The following is a 17494-nucleotide window of genomic DNA, read 5'->3' on the forward strand; positions in this document are numbered from 1 at the left end:
AGGGTTTAATGTGGAGTCAAAACTCACTGCAAATTTGCAATGCTGATTTTTAAAGATAGGGCAGAGATTTTCTCAAACTGTGTTGTTCTTAGTTTGTTGGACAGATAACAGGAAAACAGAGCAGCCTCTTGACCCATGATCATTTTCTGGCTGCTGGAATGAATTTGGAACTAAATCCCGGTTTTCCACTGAGCATGCCCTTCTCTAGCAGTGTCAGGGCTTGGGTGGGGTCACTGTTCAATGCAGCTTTTCAAAAAGACTGTTAGATTCTCATCAGCTTACAACTTTTTTTTTCACTCCTCAGTAACAGTGTAACTAGCGGGATAAACTTATTAATAAGCTAGCTTAATTATATATTTGCATATATACTCTGGCAAAGAGAGATGTCCTGATTTCAATTAAGTTGTGGTTTGTTTATTGGGTTTTTTTTGCCTTAATATGTTAGTGTATTTGTAGATTGAAAATACAATAGATTCTGTCTGGATATGGTGTAGAGAGTCCAGAGAGCTGCAAGTTGTATATTTGCTTAAATGTAGTATCAAAGAAATTTTTATATGGGCATCACAACTTGGCTACGTGTAGCACTTTAAAGGTATTTATGTTCTGATTTTGTTGAAAGTTCCGGGTGTTTTAATGATGAGCTTTACATGTTGTATCGGTGGTGTTACACAGACAATGCTGTTCTCAATACACTTCATTTAATTTGGAAAACAGCACTTTCTGATATTATTTTATGTTTTATTATACATTTTTAAGCTTCTGCTACCTAGTGTCATAAGGCAAATTTTACAAAATAGTGTTCAAAGAATTTCCACTTCTTTTCATGTCTAGTTGTCTTTCTGGAGACTTGTATCCCTTCAACTGAATTATCCTTATGCAACTTAAAGTGATTAGTTTTAAAGGATTGCAGTAACCAAATTATTCACCAGACAAAATAAAGATGACCAGCAGCAGGTGCTTTATGAAAAGCTGGGAGCACTTCAATGATAATAAATAGACATGTTGTGTTGTGCTGCTTTAATGGGAAAAAGATTTTTGAGAAACAGTCAGGTTTCTGGGTTGTTTTGACTTCACAAAGAGCTGAGGTAACTTCCCTAGGTATGCTTTACAGAAACTTGTCATCATAAAAGTGTTATTGTGAAAATATTCTACCTAGACTGCATATACTCACTTGGTAATCTTAGACAGAAATAGCTTTCTAGGTCTCAGTTCGTTTGCTGTCTAAAGCTTTGGTTTTCTTCTTTTTTCTTCACAGTGATCTTCAGAATTACTCTATTACTTGTCTTAAATTGTTGTTTCAGAAGTGTCTTAAGTTCACACCATTTATTTAGGGTATTTTTCTGGAAAATCCTGTGTATTGTGTGTATTGGAAGGAATTAGGATGAATTTGCAGTAATTTTATAGCACTACAAAAATTAGTTTGAGGGAATTTATGATGTTTCAATATTTTTATAAGGACAAAAATGTTTTTTTAGTAATGCAGGTAGGCTACTGTACTTGGGGGGAAACATAGTATACTTGGAATATTCAGCTGTGTGATGCCATGGATGTTATCATGAAGGCTAACAAGTACCTTTTATTTTGAGTAGTGACTACTATCGAGATAAAAAGATGCTTATGAATATAGTTGCCATTAATTCTGAGGCTTCAAGCCACCATGGTGTGCCTGGAGTTTTCTGGAAAATGTTTTTCTGGGAGACATAGGATCCTTTGTGAAGACACCATTATGTGCCATTTCGCTCCTTGAGATAAGCTTAGACACTGTGTGAATATGTATATATACTTAGACACACACATACATGAATGTGTGAAACTTTAATTTTTATTATCATGGAGTAGTAATTTGCTGTAATGTGCTGAGGTTGTATTTATTATGTTATGGTAGTACTTCTGTGAAAACATTCAATTACTTGCCACAACATGGGAATTACACCTGAAACTGGAATACTGTTGCTGTTTGAAGTTTGACCTTTGAAATGTGCTACCGATGTTTAGAACTCTTATGGCACCATCTGCTGACCAATGCACAGACTGGCAGTGACAGTTTGCTCACTTGGCTACCTCCTTGCTTGCATATGCTTCCAGTTTAGGAGGCAGCTGGGCCAGAATCATAACGAGGAAAGGTGATTTTTAGTTGGCTTATGTTTGGGATAATTGTTTTTAGCAGGAGATATTATTACAATGGCAAATGTCTGGATTATAACACAGTTTTAGTTGTCTAGTCATTTGGATTATTGCGTAAAGCTCTTTGATGAACTGTGAAACTTTAAAACAAATAATTTGGGGATTTTTTTATATATGTGGCATAGGATTGTTCTTGGTATTCTGTTTACCAAGGTGTTACCTTCTAAGTCTACAAAGAAGAGCCGTGATGACATGAGATCAGTTCAGGCCCCAGCTCTGGTGGTCTTGTCACAGTGTGGGAAACCAATGGGCTCTGACAGGCTCTGCCCTGTGGCTGCTGTTGAGACTCTCAAAAAAGCAGAGTCTGCAGTCTGTCTCTTCAGCCTCTGTGGTCAATCTTGATTTTTTGTGCACAGTGATCATCAGGGAAGGAGCAAACCAAAACAGTCCTTCATTTCACATTCAGTGTGTAAATAGGTTTTAAAATGGGTTCTGTTGCTACATCATCTGAATAATATGAAAATAGGTTATTAGATTTTGTACATACAAAACGTGTTTTCCTATTCCTCTGTAGGATTTTTAAATGTGTTCAGTAGTTTGCTAAATTGTTGATCTTTGAGTTTATTCTCTGTTTTTTTCTAGAATGTGCTTAATAATGAACTGAATAGTTTAAGTATGTCTGTTTGTATATATATATATATACAGTCCTGTCTTTGTATAAATATAAAGAAGGATGCAAGTTCCTTTGGGAGAGCTGGGAAGAATTTTTTTAGTTGATGTTTGACTGCAGATCTGTATGTTATTGAAAGCCATACAATGTAGATGTTGCAGATTGATGTAACTAAGCCCATTTTAGGGACATTTTAGTTTCCTTAAGGATCTCAGAGTTAATTTATTCCTTTGTGTTCAGAGAGCTCTATGTCTTTGCAACCATAGTAATCTTCTTTCAGGTTTTCATGTATATTCTGCAGACATTAGAAATGTTCTTTGCTCTGTTTGTTCTTTTATGTGTACCCCATGTGAGCTTTGATATTTTGAAGTGCACGTGTGCAATCAGTTCATTTTTATGAATAATTTTTAAACAGAATTATTAAAACATGGTGCTCCAGAAAACTGAATGACTTGTGCACATGCCCATCCTGGCTTTTAGTGGACTGAATTGTCATGCATTTCAATTGACGTAGGATTAATTTTTTATTATTTTTCTTCTACAACATGGTGGTTTCTCTGTAAATCTTGGTAGACTGACATAGTTATACTTATCAAAGGGGTTTTGATTTCTTGATTTTGTTACGGATTTTAATGACAAACTGAACAGTTAAAAATAGGGTTAGGACTGCCTTTTCTTATTTTATATACTCAGAAAATTATTAAATGAGATCTAGAAACAGGTGGAAGAAGGGTTTGGATTTGTGCTGATGAGTAAGAAATACTATAATGGAAACAGTGAATTAAGATGCAGATTATCAGCTGCGGTGAAAGGAAGCTTTCTAAAGCTTTAATTTGATGTTGTCTTTAACTTCTCAGGATACTCAATTGTGATATTTGAGCCACTCTTTTCCTTATTTTTTCCTTTTTTTTTTTTTTTTTAATGAACTTCATGTTATGCTAAATATGTCTTCTGTTTTTGTTTTTGCTGTAGTGCCAGGAATCCTTCCTGTCTGACACTACATTTCAAAAATTTATACTAGGAACTGGAAGAAAGGTATCAGGAAACTAACCAATCTGTACATTTGAGAGGAAAGAACGTGGTGTTCTGCCCTGCTTTCAGGTGTGAACTCTGGCCAGCATTAGTTTCTCCTCAGTGAAATAAAAAGAGAGAAGAAGGGATGAATGACTAGGGAAAGAATAGCAATTGTCTTCAGTTGCTTCCTGGCTGGCACCTTTGCTAGGGGAAGTTGTTAGAGTTAGGATTAGGGCAGGACGGCTGCTCCCCATAAAAATGGAACCTGTTTTAATAAACTTAATTCCCCTTAAGAAATTGTGAGGTTCTCTCCAATACTTTTTGTCCTACCACTTCCACCTCAGTTACTGCAGTTTGGGTGGACATTCAATCTGTGTGAGCCAAGTTTTCAGGAGGATTACAGACGATACAGATGTTATCATTAGTAGTTCAATATGAATGGATTTAATGCCAATTACAAAATCTTGGCAATCCTTCAATTTGAGCATCTCCCTAAGGTCTCTTCTTTGTCCATTCTTTGCTGCAAGATTCTTACTCTCATTCTTTAAAAATGAAATGTAGTTTTCATGTTACCTTGCAATACAAAAGAGGTGAGATAAGGGGAACCCCATCCTGCTGCTGCTGTTACAGAGCTTAAAATAAATTAAAGAGCAAAAATACTTGGTGTGCTTATCGTAGAATCATAGAACTATTTGGTTGGAAAAGACACTTGGGATCACAGAGTCCAGCCATCATCCCTACTCTGCAAAGTTCTCCCCTAAACCATATCCACAAACACCACATCCAAACGACCCTTAAACACATCCAGGGATGGTGACTCCTCCACCTCCCTGGGCAGCCTATTCCAGTGTCTAACCACTCTTTCTGTGATTTTTTTTTTTTCCTGATGTCCAGTCTAAACCTCCCCTGTTGCAGCTTGAAGCCATTCCCTCTTGTTCTGTCGCTAATTACCTGTGAGAAGAGACCAGCACCAACCTCTCTCCAATGACCTTTCAGGTAGTTGTAGAGACTATGAGGTCTCCCCTCAGCCTCACTGGAGTCACAAGCTTATGGGAAATTGAGCTCATGAAAAAAATCACCTTCTTCTGTGGACATCAGTTGAAGGCATTAAATTGACGTGGACAGACCTGTTTAAACAGAGGCTTTAACAAGTTTCTCTTGCTTCTGCAGTGTAAAGCCAAGTTCTCCTTTTAAATTTAACTTAAATTTTGAAAAACCTGGACACTGGGAGATGCAGAATATTTCTTGTTTCACAGTGAGCAAGGTTGTGCCATCCACTGCTATGCTGTCTAAACGTAATCAGTTAAAATGCATAACTTGGTAACCTCAGTTTCTTTTGTTGTGAGAAAATAAAATAGGAACCTGTTTACAGGGTGTTTTATTTTGCTAGGTTCTAAGGAATTTTCTGCAGTTGCCTCATATTTGATGATAAGAGCAAAATATCATCTTAACTTTGATAATTGTTTGTAATTTATTTTTATTAGTGTATACGTGCATTTCTGCATATTTTGAAAAGTAAAAAACACATGCAGGAAATGCACTGATTTTCCTTTCCTGTAGCTTCTTTGAAGATTTGTTTATTAAGTTTTCTAAAATTTTTTTAGCTACTTTCTGGGAAGAAATTGCTTCTTCCTAGAGATGGATGTGAAAAAAATCACCACTGTGTCTGTTAATAAGTATATCTCAATTTTTTACTTCATTAAGCAAAGTGGATTGTTATTCTCTGATGAGCAGAGCTGTGTTAATTTTTCCTTCCAGAAGAGTTGATTTTGGTTTTTTTATATATTGTTAATTTTGATGATAAACCTTTATGTTATTTTTAACATTGATACCTGCCGTTAGCAAGAACAGCAGTTCTTCTGTGTAAAGTATGAAGCTGATAGCAAAATGTAATTTGACTAGTAGCAGATTTAAAACAAGCATACTAATTTGTGACTTTAAATAGCTAGTTCTTTAATCTCAATAGCTATTCAAATGGAGACCTGCCTTTCAGAGGCTTATTACCGCTGAGATAAATTGTATTTATATAAGTATTAATAGTCTTTGACAACAGAATTTATTAACAGTATTAGAACTTGAAGGGTTTTACAAAAAGTGAAGGGAAATGACTACATGACTAATATTTAAGCTTGGAATTTATTCAGAAATCTCACACGTATCAGTAAAGATAATTTTAATTTCCCCAGTGGTGAATGTTTTGCTTTAGATAATAAAGTTTAAAGTAACAAACAAAGAAACACACACCACATGTAGTTGGTCTAAAGATGATGTCTTAATATGAATTTGCCTGTAGATGGTTCAAGGCTTCTGTGTCTAACCTTCTTACTAAAATAACAGTCATTTGTTTCCTTTAGCTCAGTACTGTCCATCTCTTTTGCCAGAAGAGCTTCTCTTGTATATTTGGGCATTTAATAGCTTCCTTTTTTTTTTTTTTTCCCCTCCCATTTTTTCATTCTCAGGCATGGCTCAGATTAACTTTGTTTCTGACTACTTATGAATGTGCTTTGTAAAAACCTGCAGGCAAAGTGTTGCTGCCGCCTTGTGATCAAAACTGGTTTCCAGTTGGCTTCAAGTGCAGTGTAAAGTATTGTACTAGTTAGTTGCATCAAGCCTGAACTAGATTACCTTCTCCTTGCCTCTTTTTTGTGCATGGGTGGGGGCAGCAGCTGTTGAGTTCAAGCAGGAGACCTGAGCTGACAGCCTCCTGATTCTAGTGGCAGGCATTGATGGTGATCAATTTTAAGAGAGAGGATCCAGTGTTCTAAAGTTACGGGGTTGTAACTAACCTGGAAACCTCCAGACCCGGCAAACAGCCCATCAGTTTAAAACTGCTTGAAGAAGGTTGTAAATAAATACCTGCTGCTTCTAATAGAATGTAGCAATTTTAAACTTCATTTCTTGGACAGTTGTGCTTATTTTTCTTGGCTTGTATCAGTAAATAGCAAAAAAATATTTTCAAAATTATGCAGCAAAATTCAGCACCACACGTATAACAAAATTTGTTTATTTTAACTAGTATTTTTTCAAGAAATATCAATATTGTAATGATGAAAGGTTACTGCATATTCTGGCATTATAGCATGGTGATTTGTCTCATTTTACTAAAGGCAGAGCAGGCAGAGAGTGTGTATAAATGATTTCATGCTGATTGATATGTACTCATGATTAAGAACCCGATATTTTAAAAGAAAAAAATAATGCTTCCTAGTGTTATTTGTTATTTCAGCAGTATCACTGACTTACAATTTCTAGATTTACTGTAGTTCTTACCATCCTTTTTTCCTATTCTTTTGTAAGTTTGCTCTTTCATTTTCCTCCATCCCTACCACTGGCTCACCTTGGACTAAGATAATACACCCTTAACTTAAATGGAACAGATCTGATTATAAATTAAAACTTAATACTAGGGTTGTGACTTTCTATCTCTAAAATCAGTGTCTGCTTCTGGTACTGTCAACTGTGAGCCTACTGGTTGTTGCTTTGCTGAGAAGGTATGGATGTTAAGGAGGAGAGAAGAGTTGTAAAAGGTCTAAGTGTATAGGTATTTTAACTGAGTATCTTTTAAGGCAGAAATAATTTTTTGTTGTAAAAAGGAACAATTTGAAACATGTACTCTTTCTTAATTTAAAAAGACTTTCTGTATGAAACTTGTTATATTGATAAACGTCACTGAACAGTAAGGAGGTTGTATCTATCAGTTTAGCTAGAGAAGGTGGTTCTCTTCTGAAATTTGAGCTTCTGGGTCAACCAAGGAGCCCAGTGGAAAGAGAACTGAAGTTACTCATGAAATAATCTTGGCTGATAACATTAGGAGTAGCATATAAGGAAAGAAACATATTTCAGTGAGCACACTTAAATTTTTATCAAGGAGAAGGAAACTGTTGATAGATCTGTCTCTCCAGAATAGTCGTATTTAAAATCTTTTATCTACAGAGCACGACATTTTAGCTTACTGGTTTTATTTCTGAGCTAAGCATTTGAAAAGAAGCATTTCTTTAACCTCAGTAAGTTTAAGTTAGAAACTCTTGTAAGTTATTACTGCAAATAATGTGTCAGTAAAAAAAGTAGTGATGCTACGTAACAAAACTGTTTCTATTGTTGCTTTTTTTTAGTGTAAGTTGTGACAATGACAACTGAAGTAGGCTCAGAGACTGAAGTAAAGAAAGATTCTGAGCATCTGGGACCAGACAAACCCAAGGACAAACCTGGAAAAGCATCAGAGACTTCAGATAACCAGAAGTCCAGGGAAACATCCTCTGAGGAAACTCAAGATTCTTCCTCTGTCCCAGCAGCAACTAGCCAAAGCAGTCCACGTAGCCAAAAGAAGGAAAAAGCTTCACCTGAAAGCAAGGGTATTTCTCGTTTCCTTCCCCCCTGGCTTAAGAAACAAAGATCATACACCTTGGCAGAGCCCAAAGATGAAGCCAAGAAAAGGACCACAGGGGAAGAACAAGTAGTTGAAGAAAGTGAATGCCCTCCACCAATGGGGGTGGCTCAGCCAAAAAAGAGCTTAGAAGAAACAGCTGCTGAAAATCGGCATAATGCTAAAGCAGATGACAAAGAAGAAAAGCACTCTGTTAGTAGTGCTGAAACACAGGTATATGTGGGAAGGCTAATGGATGCTTTGGAGTGATTTTAATGAGACCTGATTCATAATTTATGTAATTCATGTAAGGCTTTGTTAGTATCATGTTGGGGAAAAATGATAGCTACTCTCTGGCCTTTTGTGCAGTTGTGTTGCTACAATTACAAGTAGCATAGCTGGTTTTAAGAGTTCCTGCTCTGTGGCAGACCATTTTTCACTCCAGTTGTTCTAAATGTGTAGTTTTAGTATAACATCACACTTCGATATAGTTCAAAGGAACATTGAGCTGTTACATTGTGTTAAAAATGAGCAGGGATAAGAGGAGAAGCTTTTTAAGCCTGTGTTGTCTCTGAAGCCGTTGGATTGCACGGGTACCTTCTTAGGGATTTAACCACAACAAGGAACTAATGGCTTATCTCGGAGTCCTTATGATCTCAGTTTTTGCTTTCCTTTACCTAGAAACCATGTTTGTGCTCACTGTACTTACTGATTCGTTTTGGGAGATTGGTGCTGAATTCCAAGCCAAACACCACCTTCTGCAGTGCTCCAGTGTCTTGCCTTTGGAGAATTTGCATGTCAGTTCTTAGCACTCAAACCTCACATTCTAGGGTGGCAAAGATGATGATGGGCGTAGAGAATCTTTATATGAGGAGGAGGTGAGAGAGCTGCTACCTGGAGCAGAGAATAGTCAAGGAGAAACTTATCAATGTGTATAAATACTTGAAGGGAGGGAATGGAAAGGAGCTAGCCTCTTCTCAAAGGTATGCAGTTAAACAAAAAAAGGCAATGGGCACAAATTAGAACAGTGAAATTCCATCTCAAATCACACACACAAAATGTTTTTACTGTGACGATGGGTCAAACACTGCAATAGGTTTTCCAGAGAGGTTATGAAGTCCCCAGCAGTGAAGATACTCAAAACTCAATTAGTTACAGTCCTAGGCAAACCGCTTTGGGTGGCCATAGGGGCATTGGACTAGATGATCTCAAGAGGTTCCTTCCAACCTAAACCATTGTTGGGTTCTGTATAACTTGACTTTCATAAACAATGTTTTTTACTTTTATGTAGTTCATGGACCTTCTTGTTAAATTTGTTTCTGTTAAGAAAAAAGCCATTAAAACATTATTAACTAATTTCAAAGAAGGAAAAAAAGTACCTTCTGTGGTTTGAGGGCAAGAATACCTGATCATCCAAGGAAGACCTTAATGCTTATGATGGTCATTGTGCTTCCAGCATGTTCGTAACTTTCATTAAAGCTTAATGACTTACTAGTAGCTTCTAAAAGATATGAACAAATTAAAAATATCCACCTTCCTGACTTTCAGTCATTGTTTAACTGTGTTTTATGCAGCCTGCCAAAGAAGATGGTAAAGGAGAGAAAGCTGCAGAGAAAAAGGAAGAAAAAGAACAAAGGGAGACAAAAGAAGTACAGACAACTGAAATTAAAACAGAAAACATTCTTCAGAAGTCTCCCAAGAAAATGAAAACTGTGCAGTGTAAAGTGATGCTTCTGGATGGCACAGAATACAGCTGTGACCTCGAGGTAAGGCATCAAGTCTCTATATAACGAGCTCTGTTTTTCAATAGAGAAAAAGAAAATTTTCTTTCATTGCACTGAGACTTTAACAAATACATTTTTGTATGTCTAGTGAGCTTATTACAGTGTTACATTGCTATCATTGCAGGCCAGTTAACATTTCATTTTAAAACTCCATCTTTAAGACCTTATCAGTTTACCCTTAAAAATGCACTCTGAAGTACACTAGCAAATAAGGCAAAATACAATATACAAATCCTTCGTTCAATTTTTTTTTATGTAGTACATGCATTACAAGTTGTGTAGTGCAATTTCTGCTTGAAGCCTTTTGTCTTGTGCTGTTTTATTTTCTATTGTGTGTCAGCAGTCCCTGCATTATTTGGTTGTGGATTTCATTAGGCTTCCTAGTAGTTGAATTCCTTATTGGAGGCTGGTGACTGTCACTAGTGCTATATTAAAGGCATTGATACAAAGGCAATTAGTGACTTGAATGATGGCACAAAGTGCATCCTCAGCAAGTTTGTAGGTGATGATAAAACTGGAAAGAATGGCTGATATATCAGAGGGACCTGGACAGGCTGGAGAAATGGGCAGCAGGAACCTTTTGAAGTTCCACAAAGAGAAATAAAAAGCCCTGCACTTGGGAAGAAACAACTAGTGCAGGCTGGGCTGATTGGCTGGAAAGCAGGTTAGCAGATTAAAAACTGGGGTGGGGGGTGTCCTAGTAGACAAGGTGACAATAGGCCAGCAGTGGGTCCTTGCAGTAAAGAAGGCCAACAGCTTCCTGGCCTGCAGTAGGAAGAATGTTAGCAGTAGGTCAAGGGAGATTGTCCTTCCCCTTTGCTCAGTACCTTGAGTGCTGGGTCCAGTTCTTGGCTGCACAGTAAAGAGAGACTTGGACATACTGGAGAGAGTCTAGCAAAGGGCTGCAATAGTAGTTAAAAACTTGAAGCATCTGACATGTGAGAGAGGACTGACAGAAGTGAAACTCTTCAGCCTGGAGAGAAGGAGGCTCAGGGAGGTTTTAGTTCTGTGTACAAATACCTGGCTGGGGAATGAGTAAAGAAGATGGAGCCAAGTGCTTCTCAGCGATGCCCAGTGATAAAATAAGAAGTGAACACAAACTGAAATACAGGGAATTCCATTGAAACACGAATGTGAGGGTGTATCAACTGAGGGTGATCAAACACCAGAACCAGTCATGGATAGCTTGTGGAGTTATCACTCTTTGAAATACTCTACATCTGACTAGAGAAGGCCTTGATCAACCTATTCTGAGCGGGAATGTTAAGACTAGATGGCCTCCAGAGGTCACTGCAAACCTCAACTCATGTATGCAATTATAGCTATATTTCACCTTTTTAGCAGTATAATTCAGGAAATATTCTGTTAGCCATTTTAATGATTTAATTTAGACTATATAATGCCCATTACACATACTCTGTCAATTAAAAACTCATGGTAGCATGAATGGTATTAACATTTTTTTCTTTATATCTTATTAGGTTCTCAAAATGAATAGTTTTTTGTGGTCCTTTTAGCAAGATGGTCACTTCTCACTTTTTTTTCATTTGAATGAAAAAGCAGTTCCATAAATTCTCATGTGTTTGTCACTGTTGACCAAGTGCCAGTTTTTCTCTAGCTTTTTTGAAGACGAATCTCAAGCTACTGTAGAACTTCTTCAGGCCCATCCCACACCTCTACAATTGGAATACTGCACTTCTCAAATTTATACTGTCTGGGACTACAGAAGAGTTCAGGCATAACATCCCTAGCAGTTTCTAATAAACAGTTTCTAAAATAGCAGCTTTTTTGTTACTGTTCATTGAATTCCATGATCTGGGCCAGTCATATAGTCTGATATGTATCTTTTTATTTTTCTCTATTTTGCTTTAGTTTAAAAAGTAATACCAGTATAGATTGAGGTGCTAACTGTTGTCCTGAGCTTCTGTTTTGAGTTTTTAACTTTCGTTTTCATTCTTTCAGTCCACCTTCTCTTTCTTTTTCTTTTTTTTTCCTCCCTGAAAGAACAGTATATCCACTGTCAGTGGTCTGTGTGCTTAGGAAGAAATGCAATTACAGTAGACCAGAAACTGCTCACTAAGCTGCTTTTCACGTGGTAGTTAGATTTCTATCCCACTTATATTCCCTTTTGCTCCCTTGAGCCTAATTTAGTTCTAGACATATTTGTGACTACACTTCTTCACTCCAGTGCTTTAGAACACTTCAACATAAAAAAAAAAAATTATAACATGGATCCTGAATTTTAATTTTTGGAAGAATAAAACTTTGTTCCGTGTAACATCTTGGACAAAAACAGCTGCTGCTTTTTTTTTCCCCTCCCAACTGTGGAAGCTCGTTTTCTTCTGCATTTTGCAAAGTGACGTGTTTGGTACAAATTAAATTAGAATAATTTCTCAGAGTTGACTGGATATAGAAAGAATGTTTTAAAACTTAAAAAATGGCTGTTTCAATTCAAGAATATGCTAGTGAGCTTTCATAGAATACATAAAATAATTGTATTAGAAAAGAGGGTACAGTTCTTGGTTAAGGTTGGTGTTTGACAAAACAAGTTCATCTGGAATTAGGTTTTAAAAGTGTATTATCTAAGTGATATACACTAAACAAGAAAAGGTTGTTGGTCTGGACCAGGCTCGCTGTTCTTCACTAAACAATTTTAGAGATTTAGAATCTATCAAGTGACAAATGGATATGCTAATTTGGTGCAAATTGAATTTAGCTATACTCCTAAACTCTTGAAATCTGTAATGCAAAACTGAGATACATGAAGGGGTTAATTTAAGTGAAGCAGTGGAGTCCTGTAACTGTGATATGACTAAGGCTAATTTGTCTATGTTGAAAGAGAGACCTGCTTTCTGTTCTGGTTATCACAGATTAATTTTTTTAGTAATAATCCTGATACTGCTCAGGAATCTTCTTGACTTGGCATCTGTGAGCTATGTGATGACATATAGCAGTGTCTGTCTTTTTAATTGAAGAAGGGAGGGAAAAGAATTTTTGAGGCAAGATTGAGATATCATCTTTAGCAAATGTTTGTTGAAGCAGGCTTGCTGTTTTGATTGAAAGGTACTCATATCCTTCATACGCTTATATGACCAAACTCGAACGTTACCATTTTATCCTTCAGTGCCTCTCAAATGTCAAGTGTTTTGCAGCATCTGTGTTCAGAATCAACAAAATGGTATTGAAGTATGTGTATTACTAACACAGTTCAGCTCAAAGAGGGCAGAGTTAAGTAGCTTTGAGAATGGCCTTCCCTTAACACAGCTTTTACTTTTTTCAAGAAACTGCAATGTAGCTAAATGTCATGTTCTTAAGTGGACACGTTGCTGTGAGGTCAACTCACTTTGTTCCTAATCTATTTAATTAAGATTGACTTTTCAAAATAATTAGCATTTGAAGTACCAAGTTTAATCACTTAAACTTTTTCAGTTTCTTTGTAATTTTTTAGTGCACCTTGTGACTAATCCAGCTGAAACAGGTTTGCTCTCCTTGCTTGGCTTTTCCTTCTTAGAGAAGGTGTCAACACAAGTCCTTCAGGGACAATATAATTTCATATTGCACTCAAAATTAAAGGATTTATTTAAAAGCCTTACCATCCCACTGAATAGCTTGTCCATTCATGCATTTTTTGTGGTGCATGTGAATGAAAAAACATTCCTTTTGAAATGCTAATTTGTTTTGAAACAATAAAAAGTGAGAGAGATGAGTTGCTCACAAAGATTGTCTGAGGAACAGCTGTGTTCTCAGCTTAATGATGGGCATCCCTTGTCCTGTGCCATCCGCTGGGAGGGGTATTTTAGCTTTTGTTTTCATTGCAGAAAAAAAAGTCCAAACCTTACAATTTTTGTTTTTTTCCTTTGAGACAAGCAATAGGGATCACTCATTGTTTGTGGAAAGATACTTTCCAGATCAAAGTTTATGCATTTTGCCAGTTCTAGGACTCTTAAGATACAGCTTTCTAGCTTCTGCTGGTTAATGCATATATCTGAGTTCTTTCTGTCTCTGTACACCCGGTGAGACTGAAAGTAGAATTTATGGAACTCTGAAGAGTGCATGTCCTAGATGTGGTAAGTAGGGGAGGATGATCCAGTTTACACTCAAAACTACTCCAAACTTCTTTTTTTTCTCGAGACGCAGGAGTTCTCTGAAAGCATTCCACAGCCTTTAATATTTCTGTTAGAGTTTCTTGATATCATCACTAGGATGGAGTAATGAAGAAACCCAGGAACTCTTTGGAAGGTCTGTCATCAACCAGTTGCATCTTAGAGGGCTCTGTCATGATCAGTTGTGTCACATGCTATGTGAGCCTTCCTAATGCCTCTGGTAGCACATGCTTCTTAAAGTGGCTGGTGTCACTTATTCCAACTTTCTGAATTATTACCTATAAATAATCCTGAATTGAAAAAGTTTTCCTTCAAGTGTGATGTTTGATACTGAAGTGTTTGACATTCTGAATGGTTGAGACTGACAAACATCCAAGCATCTACAAATGCTTCTTAACTTGTTTTGTGCATGGAATATTAAATTATATGCAGCAGAAATGTTATTTTCAGCTGGTTGCCACTGCTTTCACATGGCATCATAGGTAATCCTTCTTAAGAAGTTGACAGTTCTTCACTAGCTGGCTGCTAGTCTAACCAGATTGAGAAAGAAGTTGATTTTTTTTTTTCTTAATGGCTCGATTTAGCTGATTTAGGGTAAGAGTCTTGCTTTTAATAATAAAGACAAAAACATCTTTTGACACACAGTAGAGTTAAATCTGGGAAGAAGATACAGATTTGGCAGATGATTCACATGAATTTTTTTTCCCAAGTCTCTTCCCATCCCAGCACAATTAGTCAGGTTGACTTTCAGGGGCTGGAATAAAAGGCATATAATTTGCTGAGGTGAAAATGCAGAAGGTCTGTGACAGTAACCAGTAGATAGGTGCAGTAACTAGGTTGTGGTGTCTTGCCAGTTCTTCAGTTCTTTATTTTTTTAATTTTTTTTTTATTTTTTTTTTAATTTTTTTTTTTTAAACTGAGCAACAATTTGTGAAAATGTTCTGGAATTTGGCTTGATTGTATAGTTTCACAAGTTTGTTGTGAAATACCCATGTAAAACTTATCCCTGATTACACAGGAAAAAATGGGAGTGTTCTAGGGCTTCCTATCCCCTGTAAGCAAGGGTTAATGCTGTGTTACGAACTGAAAAGGGCAGTGGTTTTGCATAAGGGAATCATATATCATGTCCCTTTTTTTTTTCTGGAATCTTCAGAAAGGAGTTGAATTTTGGGAGAAAATATTTCTAAGGAACTTTATGAATCTATGTACTATCTTAAACCATAAATTACAATGCAATTATAAACTTAGTTATACCAGTGCAAAATATGCACGGATGTGCAGTTTTTACTAACTAAAATTATTTTTGCTTAATTTTACATTTTTATAGTTTTTTATTTTGAATAGATTAAGTACACTTTTAAACTTAGCCTATATTATATGAATGAAAGTGGGGTTTATCACAATTTAAAGTCTAGTTAAAATTGAAGAGATGTAACTTAGGCATAACGAGATATTTTCTCAAAATCAAAATTGAGTCAAAGCACTGTGTGGAAAAGTATATTTACACATGACATGCAGAATGCATTGCGAGAGATTTCAGAGTACACAAAAACTTGTGAAAGCTAATGCCTGTGTGTGTCTTCTAACATTTGTTGGTGAATGCCACAGAACAGAAACTGAGAGGAGATGCTCAGTTAGAAAAAAATAGCTTTGGCATGTTGAGGTAGAAAGCTTGTATATGATATTGTTTGAGGGGGAAAAAAGCCCCAAACAGTTCGCATCAGCATTCTTTTGCTCTGACACAGAGACTGTCAGTTGATGTTGTTCTTTCATAGTTCAGAATTTGTATTGCTGTTGGAATACAGGTACATTTTAGGGCTTCCTATTTCCTTACCATTTGTATGTTTTGTGTATTGATAATTACTTTTTAAGTTATTTTTTTGCAGCTGCCTAGTATGACAAAGGAATTGCTTCTTATGGCTTGTTTTTGCATGTCTTGTTGCCCAGGCATGCCTGACATGGTTGATGTTTGGCTTCCAACATAAAGCACATCTCAGATGTTTCTCTTTTTTGAGGGCTACTTTGTAATTTACTTTATCACCTCTGAGAGTAATCTGTTTTTTCTTTTGCCCTTTATTTTGCCTTAATAGGTCTTCTGACTGGTGTCCACTTGTGAGTTTAAACTTTTAAGCCAATAATTCTTTTTTCTACAGAACTGTTTAAACAGATATTTCAGCTTTTTTTGTGGTTATTTCCTTAAGTTTTTTTTTCTCGTTTATCTTTATACTTTAATTACATTGGATGCAAATTTGAAGGACCTGGTTTATAGTCTTTTTCTTGACTATGTAGCTTCTCCAAATACACTTGTCTGAATGTCAGTATAGATACATGTGAGATACTCCACTATGGCTCAGAGAAGTCCATGACCTATCAGCATAATGAAGCTAAGCCGTGTAGCAGGTGACAGCTTCAGTTCATTGTAATTTGAAATTCTTCCAGTATTGTTTTGTTCTCTTTGGATTTTTCCCAGAAATGAGTTGTAGTCAGTTATGCCATCGGATTCTCTGCATTGGTATCTTGGATCATTGATAAAAAAATGTCTCTGTGGTCTGTAAATGATTACCCTGTATGTTGGCTGCTTGCTCTGAGGAATTAAAACCTACAAGTGGGAGTAGTGTTATGAACTTTGATACCAGGCATTCTTCAAACTTGCTTTATTTTGTGTTTTGGGAACCTGGAAAGTTTCATGAGGAAGCACTGAAATTTCTATTTAAACCCTTTAAATGTTTAAAGTTCCTTAAATCCATAGGTTCCATATTAACAAAATAGATTGATTTTCTGTGATCTGTAGCTTTTAAAGTAAAAATATCCAAAGCTCTTTATCTGTAGGAAACTTCTGAAACACATCACAAAGTAATATTGTATGCATTGTACTAAAGAAGATGGGTTATGTGTACCCATTATGTGCAAACATAGAGAATGATAAATTATTTAAACCTTAAAAGTATTCTAACTCTTGGACATAATGTCCATATAGCCTCAGACTCTTCAGAATAATTTGAGAATGCTTGGAGAGTAGGCAAGAGGAAGAAACTATTGTTTCATTAGTTCTGGAGGACCATGACTTAAAACAACTTTCAGAGTCTTCCAACTGTTTGGAGCTTTCAGTTACCTTTTATTACTTAAAGAGAGTTCAGATTACTTATAAGAATAACAACGTAAGTGTATCAGAGAGACTTGTCCAACTGTGAGGATGACAGATGTTGGGTTGTATTTGCAAAAAATTGTAAATGATTGAGTCTTTTTGCTTCCTTGAAAGGACAGAACCGTATTAAAGGATAAAAGAATTTAGGTTCATGATTCAGTAATGTCATATTTGTGAAATGCAATGGCAGTTGAGTTTTAATACCTTGAGTGAGCAGACTTTTGGAATATTTGAGATTTAATTTCTAGAAGCAATTTTATTGTTTTTGAGCACAGTGCGAATTACATAATT

At 36.2% G+C, this 17494-nt stretch overlaps 1 protein-coding gene across 17 annotated transcripts in view; it reads left to right on the forward strand.

Moving 5' to 3' along the window:
* Positions 1 to 17494, forward strand: part of EPB41L2 (erythrocyte membrane protein band 4.1 like 2) — a 112310-nt gene that overhangs the window by 38874 nt on the left and 55942 nt on the right. For 15 of the 17 annotated variants that reach the window (XM_051615537.1, XM_051615541.1, XM_051615548.1 and 12 more), the window contains 2 exons: positions 7921 to 8405; positions 9746 to 9937. In XM_051615537.1, the coding sequence (XP_051471497.1) occupies positions 7935 to 8405; positions 9746 to 9937 (663 nt within the window). In that variant the 5' untranslated portion in view covers positions 7921 to 7934. Of the gene's footprint in view, positions 1 to 4728; positions 4808 to 7920; positions 8406 to 9745; positions 9938 to 17494 lie in introns of those variants that run through there. The other 2 variants (XM_051615538.1, XM_051615539.1) reach the window with 2 other exon arrangements.

This window comes from Apus apus, chromosome 3 (assembly GCF_020740795.1).
Source record: "Apus apus isolate bApuApu2 chromosome 3, bApuApu2.pri.cur, whole genome shotgun sequence".
In the NCBI taxonomy this organism is placed as follows: domain Eukaryota; kingdom Metazoa; phylum Chordata; class Aves; order Apodiformes; family Apodidae; genus Apus; species Apus apus.